Source organism: Vicugna pacos, chromosome 16, assembly GCF_048564905.1.
Source record: "Vicugna pacos chromosome 16, VicPac4, whole genome shotgun sequence".
Lineage (NCBI taxonomy): Eukaryota > Metazoa > Chordata > Mammalia > Artiodactyla > Camelidae > Vicugna > Vicugna pacos.
Genome location: NC_133002.1, coordinates 44513689 through 44530707, shown reverse-complemented (window position 1 = coordinate 44530707; position 17019 = coordinate 44513689). Strand labels below are relative to the sequence as shown.

The following is a 17019-nucleotide window of genomic DNA, read 5'->3' as shown; positions in this document are numbered from 1 at the left end:
TCGTAGTTCCCTTTTGCTTTCCTTTTAAACATCACTCTTAGAATCTGTATCACCTAAGGTCATTCATTATAGTAAGTCTGAAAATGTTTCCTCTTTTTTCCTTTACTAATGAATTCCTATATGACCTAGATCAAGCTGTGTCGTCTACAAATATAGAACAGTATCTGGACCTCCCTTACAGGGCTCCCTTACAGAGGTTCCAAGAAATCAGCGACAAGAAAGAATATCTGTATTATCATTCAAATGCAGTGCAAACTAGTTTTAGTGGCCAAAAACTCAAAGTGGAGAGAAGAGAAAAATCTCAATATGAAATTCCACTTATGATAATATAAATTCTGCTTTCTGCTATTAACATGTAATAGACTTTCATTTCCTGGAGGAGAAAACAACATATTAATAAACCATGCCAATTAAAGAATGGAAGTTCCAGAGAAAATGACATAGAGCATATATGATTTTTATTCCTGAAACAGGGGATACTCTATTATAACAGAGACAGAAAACGATAAAAAGCCAAACCTCTCTCGGAAAATACATGATTTTTAGTTTGTTTTCATTTTTTAATGATCCTCTAAATAGTTTAAAGTTTAGCTTTAAGGAACTTTAGTTATAAATCCACTTTATTTTACAATATAGCAGGCCCAAACATAAACATGAACAATTTAGCATTTTATCTTAAGTATTTCAGTAGTATGTTATTCTACTTTATTTACTTTAGTATTTTATTTCATTATTTATAGTATTTTATGAAAAGTTCCTTCTAATGTCAAAGTAATTATTCTGTGATTTTCTTTCCAGTAATTAGGCTAGGAAAAGAACAATTTTGCTTATGGTGGTAAAGAATTAAAGTAGTTTGAAGTCTTCTCTTTCTTATGATGCCTGAGCACGGGAGTAAAGCATCTATTCTACAGCCTAGAAATGGGGATAAAGATAAAACTGCAGTTGTTGTTTCCAACACTGTGTCCTAGAAATAGTGGTATCACTAGTCAGAGTTTTTCACAGGAAATTCAAAATGCTTTACATCCAGTTGCCTGAAGCTCTGAATAAATCCAGTAATGGGCATGGCATCCACAACTTACTGTTACTGACATTTTACTGCAGAAGAATCTGAATAACAAATGAAAGGAAAGTAAGTCTGAACATAAGTCATCGAGATACGAACACTTTCAGGGCACACTTTAATTCCTTATTAAATAGAAGTTATCTTCTCCCAAGTTCCCAGCTGACCTCTTTTCACAAGAACTTCCAAAGCTACTCCCTGCTGACCCAAATTCTGCTACTCATGGAAAAGTTCCTATTTTTAAGAACACAGCCAAACCCCAAGTAAGGTGGGTATAGTGTCTTGCATGGAAGCTAACTTTTAACAGAAATCATATACACTATGAAGAAGCTCTGTTGGATTAAATGGTCTGCAGGAGAATGTAGGTCCATCTATGCAAAAGATTGGAATAGGTACGCCGAGGGTCATACCTTCTCTGAGACAGCAGTGAAGGTCATGGCGTGGGTCATGAGTGACTCCCCAAAAGTCAGCCTCTCAGCTTTATTCATGTTCTTCATGGAGACACCAAACACTAATTCATGGTCATAGCTGTAAAAAGAACGACAGCACAGAATATAGAGAGTACAATCGCGGGGGATAACCGGCTTCTGCCTGTAAAAGGAACACAGAAGAAACTGAAGGGACGCAATGGCCCCATGAAAGCCTGGGCTGTGGCTCTTCAGAGAACGTGGTACACGCAGAATTTAGTCTCTCAGTGGGATTCCATTCTCTATGGGTCATAAGAGTACTCAGGAAAGTATGAAGTGGTTAAACATGAACTCCCCCAAACCAAAAAGCTGACAAGATGAGCCTGCACTGTCATTTTGGCAAGATGAAGTTAAAAAAAAACTTTTGAAGTAACTTCTTTCAAAAATGGTCTCTTCTGAGCCAGTAGAAACACTCAGTTTCTGAATTCAAGTAGACCACTGCTGACTGTGAAATTTAAATAAATAGCATGAAAATATTAAAGAATGCTTTCAAAGTTAAAAAAACTCATGAATTGTCTTTTAGATTTCCTTTCTCCTGCTGTTAACTGTCAAGATACTTACTCAACTTCCTACAAGTAATAATTACTCACAAGTAATGCTAAAGTGATATATTTTAACAGTTAAGGAATTTTATGAGACAGCTTGAAAATGAATCTTTATTATCAAAAACAATTGGGGGATGCTTTAAAGTGTATATGCAAAATAGTTCTAGTTGTCATAAAGACAAAATACACAGGCATCAAAGTAAGAGAAGCAGTTAAGAAGGATCAAATAGCAAACAAGAGATCTGGAAAACCTTTCACTACATCCACAAATGCACAGGGTAATCAATTTTTTTTAAAACGTCTTTCTTATACAGGATGACTTTTCAGGAACACCCAACAATTTCAGCTCAGATATGAAGTATGATCTTGACTTCCCAGGTTAGAGCATATACGTATGTGGAGTTTCTGCTCTGAGTTCTCAAACACTACGAAATGCAAAGAAGGAGACCCACCCTCAGGCCAGCCTTATCTCTGAGTGAACCTCAGCCGAGTCACTTTGTACCAGGAGTGCACTCCCACAGCAACAACCCGCCCACAAATGATTTTCTGTTTTGAATTCCCCACACTTACACATTCATGTCACTGAGGCCCAGCTTGCTATTGAAGTGTTTTCCAACATCACAGCCAAACCACACAGCCTAGAAAAAGAGGAAAGAGGAAGAAAGAAAGTCAACCTAAGTCCTAGCTTCCTATGACACCATAGGAAGAAGAGGTTTTAATCACAATGCAGAAGACAAAGAAACCATACCAACCTCTCCATCTTTGATGGAAGCAGCAACCATCTTTTTCAAGAAGTCAATGGGTTGATTGTTATATAGAGTTTTTCTCCCTCCAACCATATTGCTTAAGTAGTCCACTGTGTAAAGTTTGTTGTACTTGTGCTGGGGCCGAGGGTCATTCACTAAACAAATCTATTGAGATCAAGAACATGTTGATTAGCATATAAAACCAGGAATGCCAAGTGAGATACAACCTCTCCTCTAAGTTCATATATTTGTATCAAGCTCATCACCTCTGCCTAAAAGAATAAGCATTACAAACACACTGGTAAATAACAAAGAAACAAAAGGTGACAAGGTCATGTGAGAGAGGTCCCTATATAGTCTGATTAGTCCAAGGGACGCATTTGGGAGCCGTATCACCCTGTTTTTCCTACTGGCAAGATTTAACTCAAAATTAATTCTGAAGAATTGCATGCACTGAGTAAGGCAAGATGAAGATTTGAGATTCCATCAGAAGACCTCTGCTCTCAAGTTACAGGGTAGGCTCAACATCTGGCAATACCCCAACTGAGCTGGGACTCCAATCACAAAACATGGCCATTTACTCTTAAGAGGGTCAAGATGCCAATAAAAGAAGGGGCTCTTGTCATCTTGGTCGGCAGGTGGAGAAGACTGGAAGTGAGCAGGAAAAACTGGGACAGGACACTGCTTCCTCTCACAGGGGCCCACAGTACAGAGGTGCTCTATAAACATGGTAAGAAACACCCAATGCACTTCCATTGTCTCTGCACCTGAGAATGATCTAGGGCCCAAATCAGGGGAGCATGTGGGAATTAAATTGACTGCTAATCTACAGTTAGAAAAGTCTCTGACGATGAACACTGGGGATCCTGATATGACCAACTTACTAGGTACAAAAAAACACCTCAAAGGAAGGAGGAAAAATTTTGTTTAGTATCTAGTTTGATGCCCATGCATGTTAACTAAGGAATCGTATCCTCTTCCTCATAGTCAACAAGCATTTGAAATTAAAACAGCCAGTGGCTGCCAGTGCCAGCCTCCAACCTTATCTTCCATGTTGAAGAGTGGCTTGACATGTTCCCTGTAAAACTTCAAGGGTGTTATGGGGCCAAACTTCTGATAGTTTTTATCCTTGTCTCGATACTCCCAGGTGAACGTCTCTGGTGGATTACCCAAACAGATGCACACCACTCTGAATATCTGGAAAAAAGGAGGACAGATGAGTGATGGCTAGGGCGGAGGCAGGATTTTTTATCTCTTCGTTTTCTTCGAACTTGGGAACACAAGAAGTCAGTGGCTAAGTTCAAGCCAGAAATTTCACAGGAATCTAATACTGCTCCAAAAATTGTAAGGTTGCTGTCCAAGATCTGATATCAGTAACTTGTAAGTTCTTGAATAAACACTCTTGAACAATACAATTCTGAAATGTTAATATTTAGTGCTTCGTATTTGCTCTGCAAGTTAAACTTCCTTAGCCAAGAAACGACTCACCACTGGTATACAATAAGACCTGGGTTGTGGCTCTGCTGATTATATTTCAAGTGACAAATAATTATATACATTTTATAAATGGATTTCCTTCCCTTTATGCTCCTAGGTTTTGCTTTGATTGTGATGGGGTCTCTACATAGAAAAGTCATTAACTTCTCTGCTGGAGTTTGGATGATGTCTATTGAAAGTATCACTAGAATAAGAATAACTGCTAGCAGTAATGTACCATTTTTTTGGTTGTTAAGACCATAACATATTTCTAATGATGTCACAGCACCTCTGAGTTAGCGTTATTACAATCTAAGGATATATATTATTTTCATCTTACAGAAAAACAAAAATAAAAGTATAAAGACATACCCTGTATAAAGGTCAGAGTATAGAAAACACTTCCTCTTCTATATGAAATTTGCTGTATCTTTTTAAAAGTATATACTATGATCTGCCTCTTCTTTCCACCCCAGTCACCACCTGGATCCAATTTCACCATTTATTACCTGCTTTATTTGTTCCATACATTTGTATACTCCATTACAGTCAAAAGAAATGGATCTTGTATTCATTAACTGTGACTATTTTGTATTAGAAACTATATATCTGCTAGGCTCACTTAAATCTTGTAAAACTCTCTCAAGGTATAACTTACCCTCTTTTTTTTTTCCTCAAAAGAGATTGAGACTTAAAGAAATTAAATAACCCACTTAAGATCACATAGCCAGTAAGTGGCAGAACCACAATTTGAAATGAGGTCACACACTATCTGAAGAAAATAGAAGTACTGCTCCATTGGTACAGGGTTTTTAAAAAAGGGAACATTCACTGACTGTCTACAGTGCTGTACTACAATCTTTGAATACCGTATCTCTTAATCCTCTCAATAAAAATGGTAGACATAATTCCTATTTTACAGATACGGAAACCAAAGTTCAGGGAGATAAATAACTTGACTGAAGTATCAAAGCCAGTAAGTGGCAGAATTAGGATCTGAACCCAGATCTGACTTCAGTACTATTACTGTAAAACCATGAATTAAGCATTTATCACTTACTGTAACTTTCTGGGTTTCACATAACTTGTCTCCTCCAAAAGATCATAAACTTAAGGATAAGGACCAGGTCAGGGATATTTTGCATCTATAGCATCTACAGCACATAGCACTGTATCTGGATATAACTGATGTGAACACCGTTCCACTCTCCACATCACTACAGGATGAATAATTTCAGAAGCACCACACTTTCTTCCAGTTACTTCCTTGTCAAAGATTCAATAATGCTTTCCTATTATCTCCCACAACAAATCTAAACTGCATGACCTGATTTATTTTCCTTACTTGTTCATTTAAGCATAATACACATTCAGTAGGTATGTGAAGTGCTTTAATTTTACATATACAGTTCAGTTCAATTTTTTACATGTATATACACCCATGTTAACAACCATTCAGATTAACGTACAGAGTATTTCCAGGGATCCAGAGGTTCCCTGGCTCCTTTGCAATCGATAACCCACACCTCCCCAAGGTAAACAATATTCTGACTTACATAACCACTGATTACTTTTGCCTGTTCTTTAATTTCAAATAACTGGAATCACACAGCATATTCTCTGTTACCTGGCAACCTTTGTTAACACAGTGTCTGTGAGGTTCACTCAGGGTGTTGTGAGTGTCACCAATTTGTTCTTTATTGCTGTACAACTATATTATAATTTATTTACCTCATATTGATGGACATGCAAGTTGTTTTCAGTTTGGGGTTGTTATGAATAAAGTGGCTAAGAACATTTTTATCCAAACAGTTTTCAAGGGGTTGAAGGAATTTACATACTCACCAGCAAAGTAAGAGAATTCCCATTGTTCTAATTCTTGCCCAAAACCTGTTACTATATTTTTAATTTTAGCCATTTTGGCGGATGAGTAATGGTATCTCCATGTGGTTTTAGTCTGCATTTCCCTGATTAACATGGTTGGATTTTAAAGGCTGTCTGTAACTTCACCTAACCTTATTTTCCATCATGGACCCTGAGCTCCAGTCTGCATTGTTTACGCCTCTCCTTACTGTCCACACCATGCACTCGGCTCACTGTCACCTTCATAACTTTACCATTGCCTATGTTCCTCAGACCCCAATCCTACTTCCATACTTGAAAGCTCAGTATAAGATGACCCTCCTCCAGAAAGTTTTCACTAATTAAATCTTTATGCCAGAAGTATTCAGAGAAGGGAACAAATAGTGTGAGCTAGAAAAATTAACGCTTGATTCCATAGTGCCATTTCTGTTTCTCTACTGTCTCCCCAGCTAGAATTAATCTACCAGGGATAGAAATTAGGTCTTAGACATATCCCAACAAATGCTAGAAGAACCACATTAAAAACAGTCTTCTTACATCAAAAGTTCTTCTCTAGTAACTAGTGAAAAATTCAAATCTAGGAGTTCAAAAACATTCTACGGTGAACACTTACTCATATGTATAGGTAACATTTTCCTAGACTCCAATATGCAGAACTTGGTAGTTAAGTCAAATGTGGCAACTCCAGTCCATTTCTGATGGGACAGACCATGGATTCACACCTGCCACAAGCCAATTACAGCATTATCATCACCCATCAATTTCATTTATAATTAAGGACACTTCTCCCTCTTTTTTCTCTAATTAAATGAAGAACAGTAACCCCCAACATACATTGTTACTTTCTCATTTAAGAGATTACAAACTTTGGCAAATTCTACATTGAAATGGAGTGATCTCCTAAACCACGTCTTTCTCAATTTCCAGAAGAAGTGTACCAAATATGGTTAAGATTCGGGTAGCCAATCCTATCTATGTTGTGAAGTCATTCTTGGAAGCAATGGAGCTATTTTATTTTTAAATAATGTCTTATTAATTCTATGGGCTCCTTCTGTCCCACTATGGTCTCAACTAGAGCAAGATGATACACATCTCAGAGGATGACCTAAGCTAAATCCCAAAGGGATCCTAAAAGCTGACAAAAGGGAAGGCTTACAGAGTAAAACAAAGCTACAGCCTGTAAGAAACACACCTCTCCTTCCCCTCCTCTCCTTGGACTCCCACTCTGGAGAACTCTGCTGTCCTTAATCTGATGGAACCCACCCTCTTCCCTCTTTACCCTCCACTCCCTTAAGAAATGTCTGGTCCCACCTCTGTCCTAGAAAGAACCACCGGATAATGATCTATGGTTGCCTAATTTCTTAATGCTCTCACCCCCAGCCCCCTATCCCCCTTTATCCTGAAAGACCATTTAAGGATCTTAGCTTTTGGTACTCCTTAGCTGTACTTTAGAAGTTGTTTTGAGCAGCTAGGACTTCTTCAGACTGATCTTTAGGGAAATTCATTAGATATTCCAGTCCCTATCTGGTTCCTTACCATCAGGAACATACTTCCAAGATCCCCCAGTTCTCAGTCAGCATCCATGTCATCATCGACCACAGAAACTGTTGTGTATTTATTTCTCATCATCATCTCCAGTGCATTCTAGACCTCGAAAAGCCTTAGGAGAGACTGGAACCTGATAGCAAGGTTCAAATTAACTCTCTGAACCAAAGCCAGAAAACTAGAAATAGGCCTGCCTGTGATATCAGGCCTAAAATCAAGGAGAAAAAAACTCTTAATTCGTGTGTTATTTTGGAAGGTAGGGCCTGATTCTACCATCTTAACAGAAGCAGATTAACCTACAGAGGAGTTCATGCTTGTCTTTCATTTTATGTTCTGTTTTCTCAAAAAGAATCTTCCTTTACTAGCATTTACTTTGTGTTTTATGAACCTGAACAGCTGGTCCTTAAACCACATCACTTTTAGTGCTGTACCATTCTCAGTTTGGTTTCTAGCACAGAAAAGAAGACGCAGGGCATCACGTTAGCAACCGTAATTGAGCTACTCTAGCCACAGATTAATGAACTCCATTTAGGATTCACATGGACCAGACAGTCATTTTGTATCTGCTCAGCACCAAGGCCACAAATGGCAACTTTCACCATGTGGACACTGCCACTGGTAACTATGGTCAAGATAGTGACAATGAATGTGTATAGTTAGAACATGTTTAGACAAGGAAGCTTTTATAGACTTACATGATGTGTATTTTCAACTAGTAATTGCTGTCACAGGTGTATAAACATTTTATATGGGATCATTTTGATCAGTTCTCAGTCATCCAAAGGTGGTTTATCTAGTTCAGTTAGGCCCTGACCGAAAAAACTGGGAGGCTAGGGCCAGATCTAATGAACATTAAGACAACTAAGTGAATTTGTTTACTTTTAAACACATTCTAAATATAAATGAGTGCTTTACACTATAATTTACATAGTATCTTCTTGTGCATCTACTCCCTATCTAAAGTAAAGTGTTAAGCCATTCCCCCTTTCTCCCCAAAAATGCATTAAAAGAAATCTGCATTTCTGCTATCTAAATGAATTCTATGGTGAATCTTTCTGCAGGACAAATACGTCCTACTGCGTATGTTTTATATATCTTAATTTTTATCAAAGATACATATAAGGCATGTATGGGAAGGGTGACATTCCTTTCTCTTGGACTTCAGTAAAACTGTAATTTGAGACATGTAGTTTTGTTTTACATTATTTGTTTACCATGACTAAAAATTATCCAAAGCCATTCACATTCAACGCAGTAGATAACACTTTGGAAAGAATATTTGGCTCCAAGTCAACAATAGTTAAACAAACTCTAATTAAAAAAAAAATTCTCTGAAGTATAATCTCCAGGATCCCTGGCACTATATTTTCTTGGTAAGAGACTCTGTTGTTCTGCAGTAATGTTCCCTGTTTCCAGAGGTACAAAACTGGCCATGAGCTTTGACTATTCAAGTCTGCTCTCTGGTGGGGAACTCAGGAGTGTCACCTGCTTCTCACAAGGCACACCTGGCATTCAGCACAAAAAAAGATACCGGACACTGAACACAAGTTATTATACAGAATTGAATATCGCTGAGTAACAGAACAAGGGAAGGGAATGGAAAAAAGAAAAAGGACACAGAAAGCATGAAATACAGGTCATGGGGAAAGAATGTGTGGATTCCAATTTAAAGACAAATGATGTGGAATGGAGTCAATTCCCATCCCCAAAGCTAACCTGGGAGACAGACACCAAATGAGAAGAGGAAGGCAGGATACAATAGCTGAGTCAAGACTACTCTGAAGGGTGAGAGTTTAAAGCTAGCTATAGGCAGACAAAGAATGGAGGAAACTATAGCTAATTAGAAAAGTCAGAAATGAGAAGGTAGTTCAATGATAACAACCAAGCCACTTGTAATGGAGCAAAATTGGTAACGCCACAAGATTTCAGTGCTTGGAACCACTACCAAAGTGACAGAATCTTAGAATCTTGATTTGTATGTACAATACTGAATTGTCCAGTAAAGTGTAAAGCACTGTAGAAACATCACTTCTTTGTTATAAAAACGCAAAGCTACAGTGCCCTTAAAAAATAATCTACTCTGATTTTTCAGTCTTCCTGATAGAGTAACTGGGTTCAAAGGTAAAATGACCTATTGATCGTAGAGTAGAATGACTGCAAGGACACAAAAGTGGTCACAGAAAATAGCTGAACTTTGAAGAAAGTTCAGTGTGCTGAGGGTAAATGAACCAGTCACAAGAGGGGAGGAGATCTTGGTCACTGGCTGATAATGCACAGAAAGGCTCTCTCCTGCCTCCTGGTGGGGAATGAAAGAAAGGCAAGGATCTGTTTTAAAAACAAAAAAACCTACCTGTGCCAGCAAAAGCAGGTAGAGAAGGAAATACTTTCTGGAGCCATTAAATATATTTTCAGGCAGGAACAGACATAAATAGGTACACTTAAAAGGCATGTATCCTTCTGTGATGTTAAAGGAATGAGCTCATATGGATGATAACTAATAGTCAAATCATCACCTTGAGACTACTTCTAGAATGGTGTTTGTATCAAAGAAATAGAAATTCAGACTCTCCTGCCCCACTCCAGACCTACTGAATCAATCTGCACTTTAACATGATCCCTAGCGGATTTCAGTGCACATTAAAGTTTGAAAGCATTTCCTGAGAGCAAATCTATTCTCTCCCTCCCCCAAAACCTTGCTTTGTCAATGACTATTGCTCTCATTCACATTTGCCATCCCTTAGCACACTCGGCCTCCCTCACACTGTCCTAACTGCCAAAAAGCCTTCTGGCTTATCTAAAAGCCCTCTACTTCAAGATACCATACGTCACCCCAATTCTTCCCTTTTTCTGTCTTCCATGTCAGCAAGTCCTGACAGCTTCAATTCCAAGATACACCCCCAAACGTATTCATTTCTCTTCAGCCTCACTCTTTCCAACCTGGCTGGAACCACTGTAATCTCTCATCTAAACCACAAGGGCCTCATAACTGGTCTCCCTACTTCCTCTTGTACTGTTTTACCACACATTCTCAAAACACCCAGAGTGAAATATTTTTAAAACAAAAATTAAACCATGCCACTCCTCCTCAGCTTAAACTCCCCAGTGGCTACCTGACTTAGAACAAAAAACAGTCTCCTTACCACGGCTCACAGGCCCTCTAGAAGCTGGTTCTCATTTCCTCTATGAGATCTTTTCCAGCCACTCCCATCCTCTTTCCAAGCCACACTGCCTTCTTTCTGTTCCTCAAAAATACCCAGCCTTCTCCCGTATTAGGACTTTTGTACCTACTGTCCCCTGGGCCTGGTGTGCTCTGCGTCCAGATCTTTGTACAGCTGGATTCTTCCTGTTATTCATTCATGTCTCAGCTCAGATTTGACCTCAGAAGGCCTTTCTTAACCACCCTATAGATCGCTGCATTTTACGTTCTTCAGAGCACATATCTTCTCAGATCATTTCTTACTTACTTGTGTACTGTCTGTCTCCCCCCACAAGTATGTAAAGTCCCCAAGAGCAAGGACCATCCACATGTGTTCTGGCCATCACCATACCCACAGTGCTTAGAACGTGTTTAATATTTAGCACTCGGTATTTATGGAATAAATGAGTATCGACTTCTCTGCCCTGCACTGCTAAGCTTCTCGAAACCACCCATCTTTTCTGGTCATGGTCTGACTCCTTTCCATCTAGCTCCTTTGCTCCTCCATTCTACACACCCCTACTCAGGAAATCAGCAGCTCTTTCCAAGTCCTCACAGCCTTGGACCTGTCTGCAGCATCTGACACTGATGACCAGCACCCACATCACACAGTTCTGGCACTCACTTTTATAGAAATAGATGTTTCATGGAAATAGATATTTCCAGAATTCTTTACTGAGATCTATTTTATCCTTCCATCTTCCCTCAGGAATTTCAGTAATTCCCAAGGCTTCAGCCACCTGTCCTATCATCACTATCACTTTTCTAGATCACTCTTTCCTGAACTCTGGAATTGTATCCATATGCATGAAACACATTTCTAACTGGACAATGCCTTGGGACGAGGCCCTGTGAAGCCAAATGTTTCTCCCCTTCACAGTGGACTCTGAAAAGAGCCCCTCTTACTGACTTGTGTGATCCACAGCAGCATTCTTTCAGTTACCAGGCTTAAAGCCTTAAAGTTATTTTTAATGAGTCCTTGGCACATAAACTGCCAAGTCCTACAGATTTCCCCCCTAAGATCTCTCTCACATTTCTCTTCTTTCCATCTCTATCATCACTACCCTTATTCAGGCCAAATTAGCACCATTTGGACTCCAACAGCTTCTAACTGGTCTTCCTTCCAGTTTTCACCTATTTAACTAAATTAATCCCCTAAAGTGCAGCTCTACTTCAAAAGGGAAATGCAATCTGTGAATATAATCTATTTCCTTTAAAAACCTCAAGGGAAAGATTAGTCCCTTATTCAGTGTCAGAGATGTCTTCTAAGGCCATCAAAAGGATAATTTCCTTTCCCAGAATCCAAAAGAGAAGATCACACTAGAAAATACTAGAAGACCGCATGAGAAAATGTTATTTCTTAGCAGTGGCGGATCTTAAACCAGAACCACCTGAGAAGCTTTTAATACTTCAGATGCCATAACAAGACAGATACCAAAACAAAATTAGCCAGGAAAACAATAAGAGAACAATGAGATGGGACTAACTCTAGACACACCGAAACACTATAAACAGCTTCAGTAACTAAAATAAAGAGTTACTGGAAGATGAATAAACAGACTAATAGAACAGAACTGAATGTCTAGAGACTTTAGAAGTGTTAAAGATGGCATCTCAAATTAAGGGGTTGGGAGAGGATAGACTATTTGAAAAGACGCGGGTCAACTGGGGAGCCTTTGGGGAAAAAAATTAGATCTACACCTCATACTCTACGCCAGGATAAGTTCTAAATGGATCAGAGACTCAAATATAAACATTAAAACACTATAAATAAAATATTAATAGAAGAAAAACTGAAGAATTATTTTATTATTTGAGTGGGAAAAAAAGGCTAATTAAAAACTATAAAAGATTTCAAATTTGACTATACATCATGAAAAAAATTCTGCATAGTTAAAAAAAGCAACAAACTAGGGGAAAAAATTGCAATTCACATCACAGTGGGCTAATTTCTGTGACATTTAAGAAGTACCTAGAAACTGAGAAAAGATCAAGAAGAAAAACAAGGATATGAATAGACAGTTTACAGAAAAGATGCCTAGCCCCACTAAAGGTAAGAAAATATAAACGAAAACTCAATGACATAGTTTCCCTATCAGACTGTTAACTTGTCAACTGTTTACATATCAGATTGGGAAAGATCCAATTGCTTGATAAATACACTGCCTTGACAAAACTAAAAGGAAACAGGTTCTATCAGATACTGCTGATGACAGTATCAACTGGTACAATCCCCAGAGGATAATTTGGCATTATATATCAAAATTTCAGACACATATTTTCCCTGACTCAAAAATTCTACTTCTAGAAACATAACCTACAAGTATACATGCACATATACAACATGATGTGTGTATACGATTGTTTACTACAGTATTTTTAATAGAAGTTTGAAAATAACCAGATTGCCCATTAATAGGGACCAGATAAACTAATTACAGTACATTCAGACAACGGAATACTATGAAAATATTTTTTAAAATGCAGAAACTCTTTATGTATCAATATGGAACAATTTCCAAGACATTAAGTAAAAAAAAATTGTGCAAAAATATGAATAATATACTAATAGCTGTGCAACAAAAGGAGAGGAAAATATGTTTGTATTGAATAGTAAAAGAAAAAAAAAGATCTTTGGAAGGGTAACAGCTAATTCCAATAACAGAAACGTATAAAACTAATTTGGTGGTGCACAGAAACTGGAAGGATGGAAGACAGGGTGGGAAGAAGACTTTTCATTGTGTATCTTTTTACATTTTTTGTGCTTAAAAATTTTTTATTCAAAGAAATCTTTAAAATAAAAAATAAAACTAGGCTCCATTCTCAGGGAAACTGACCTCCTAGGTCTGGAGCAAGTCTAAGCCAATATACTTGCTTTTAGGAGCCACTGCTACAGAATTTCCTAAGCAAATCAGGATGGCTTCCTGTCTCTTCTCATGGCTGTGATAGATGCTCTTTCTGGTCTTTGTTTTATGTTTTGTTTTTAACAGTTTCGGCAGAGAATACATATAATAATCCTAAGGGAATCTGGAGGCTAAAAGAAAGTAGACACTCAGAGAAAACACTGCAATAGAAGTGACTACATGTTTCCAAAACAGATCTGCCTCCTCTGTCACCACAAACAACCTGCACTTCTCTTCTGTCCTGGAAAAAATGCCTTTAGCATAAACACATTTTATTCAAAGCTATCTGAATTTCATGGCCATTGACTTAAGTCATCATTCTGATGTGCCTACAAGGCTAGGCAAACCATAGGTACTAATTTGTGGCTTTAAAACCACAGCTAGACTCCTCTTTACCAAAGAGTCAGTTTCAATAAAGAGGAGTCATTTGGGAATTGTAAAAATCGAAAGACCTACCACATAGGATGCTGTAGTCAACAGTTTACACAGAATCATTAAGTAAATAATCCTATAAAACATCCATACTCAGAACCTGGGATGGTGGTGTTTCACTCTCTTTCTGAGGTTAGGAGCAGGGGAGAAAAGATACATGAAACATATCTGCCTAATTCTTACCAGCCAAGCCTAGGATCAGGACATGGATTTTTAGATACAACATTTAAAAGATCTTTAAAGCAAACATCAAAAGCCAACAGGGTGCTTATCATCTGCAGTATTATCTCAGCCCTTCTCCGTAACTCTTTACAGACCCGTCATCGTTACTACACCCCACCATCTTATTATAATCATAAGTAAAGGCAAATTATGCAGGTGATATGGCCTCAATGAGAGATCATTCCAAGCAGGGAGAAAAGAAAACTAACATTTACTGGAAAAGTGCTATGTGTCAGGCACCATGTCTTACATTCTTATATTTAATTCCTTACTTGACCACCAGCCCCTCTTCCTGGCCCAAAATCCAACAAGGAATATATTTTATACCCCAAACTGAATCTCAGACAGGTTAAGTATTTTATCCAAGATCATAGAGCTGTTAAGTGATAGGGCCAGAGCTGAAACCCATGTCCCACTCCAAAGCCTATTTTTTCCTTACTATACTCAGATATCACTCTTAAAAAGGAACACTTAAGCAGTAAAGAAAGGGGTAAAATGAGATAATTGAAATGTATTTGGCAAAATGAAACTCTGCATTCATCCACTCAACAAATATTTAAACTGCTATTGTGTCAAGCTAGACATGTTACACTTACACAAACTGAGACTTGAGAGCTTAAGGAACCTGTTCCAGCTCACATGGCTAAGTAAAGAGAAGATCAGAACTCAGACAGTCTGACTCCAGAGACCATGCTCTCAACTACTGGCTCTCTAAAATTCAAGGAAAACAAGAGTGAGGCATTAGTGTTACCCATTGCAGTGAGAAAAATTAGGCCATTTGAATACCACACAGTCTTAAAAGGAGACTGTTAGGGATTCCTAGTTATGGGCCCACTGGATGAAAAAAGGGAAATGTCTGTATTTTTCTCAAAGCAATTTCATAGTTTTATACATATTCATCTGGATTAGGGATAGTATTAAGTACTAAAGACTCTTAACTGCGTTGATAATAAACATAACTACCTTACATTTGTTTAATGCTTTGTAAGTTTTCCTAAATGTTTTCACAAGCACTATTTTAACTGATAAAACGATCAATAGTTTCCTATCTTTATTTCTACAGAATAAAGCCAAAACTCTTGGCATCTACCTAAGATCCCTCACAGCTCCGCCTTTCTAGTTGAATTTGCTACCAAACGCACTCACAAAATGTTATGTTTCAGCTTCCTTGTTCTCTGAAGATTCCACCTTTGATCACGCCACTGTACATGCAATTCCTATTGTCTGGAATGGTCTTCCCAATTACCCATCTGGTAACTTCTACTGCTCTTTCAAGAGCTGATTCGAGAATCTTCCCCATGAAGCTTTCAGCTCACTGAATTAATCACTCCCTTCTCTGTGACCACCAAATTCTTGTTTACACATCTCTAGCATAGGATTCATTATAATATTCACATATTTCTTTTCCAAAGAGATTGAGCTCCTTGAGAGAAGAGACTATGTCTTTCTCATCTTTGTACCCCCAGTTCCAAACTCCTAGCGGGTATTCAACGTTTACGAACTGAATAAAAGAATGAGTTATATAGAACACTCAACTGGGAATTAGAACATCTAAGTACAAATCCCATCAAACTGCAAAGTTTACACCTCAGCTTTCTCAGCTATAAAATAAGCCATTTTCAATTCAATTTAACATTTATTGCAATGACCATGCTTCCAAATCAGTGTAACAGACAGGAATATTCTGACGGTTCTTTAGAAGGGTAACAAAAAATCCAAATAATTGTTATTACCTCCTCCATCATGACGTCCTGTGTGGCTGAGATCTCTCCTTTGGTTGCTCCACTATGTACCAGGTTCCGTAGTCGTATACAGAATTCTCTCATCTATGACAGAAATTTATTCAGAACTCCAAGAGTTACCCATATTCAACTGTATATGAGCCTAGTAGACCAGTGGGAGCTCTATTTTGAAATACAACTCAGCCAAGACCCAGGGCAAAGTTCTAAAGCAAGTGTGCTTTCCCCCAACCAGTCCACTTAAACATGCAGCTATAAACACTTTCTGTAAGGAGAAAAGACATGGAATTTTCCAAAATACTAGATAGAACTGCTCCTGCTCTGCAACTGATGGTACCCTCTGTGACAGTCTGTGCCTGGGGATGCGGAAAACATGTCTTTCCATAAAGCCGACCACCCTCAAGAAACGCAGGAAACAAGATGATGATGCCATTAAGTCACTCTAATGGATTTTAATTTAGAATTTTACTGGTTGTCCATTTCTTCCCTGTAAAATTATTATGACTATGGCTATGCCAACCCCCAATATAGTTTCATTTTTGCTGTTTTCAATTTTGAGAGATGCCCGAGATAAAGGTGAACCATAAACCTAAGCACAGTACTGAAAAGGATCTTGCTCCCACCTGAAATGAAATGTAATGATATACCATTAATGATCTTTTAGCCTGTGGATAACATTCTCCAGAGTTTCCTGGGTGAAAAATAACCTACTTCTAATACTGGGGAAACATATTTATAGTTTGTTTTAAAATGCATTCTTTCTCCCAGTGATGACAATTCCAATTTTAGCCTCATAGATCAAGACAGTGGATTCTGGCAACTCTC

The 17019-nt window shown here is 38.1% G+C and overlaps 1 protein-coding gene across 2 annotated transcripts in view; it reads right to left on the bottom strand.

Annotated features, from left to right (window-relative positions):
* Positions 1-17019, bottom strand: part of BLMH (bleomycin hydrolase) — a 34717-nt gene that overhangs the window by 13778 nt on the left and 3920 nt on the right. For both annotated transcript variants that reach the window (XM_072939104.1, XM_072939105.1), the window contains exons 6-10: positions 16189-16281; positions 3860-4015; positions 2825-2983; positions 2643-2710; positions 1471-1588 (exon numbers count right to left, since the gene is read on the bottom strand). In XM_072939104.1, the coding sequence (XP_072795205.1) occupies positions 1471-1588; positions 2643-2710; positions 2825-2983; positions 3860-4015; positions 16189-16281 (594 nt within the window). The remainder of the gene's footprint in view (positions 1-1470; positions 1589-2642; positions 2711-2824; positions 2984-3859; positions 4016-16188; positions 16282-17019) is intronic.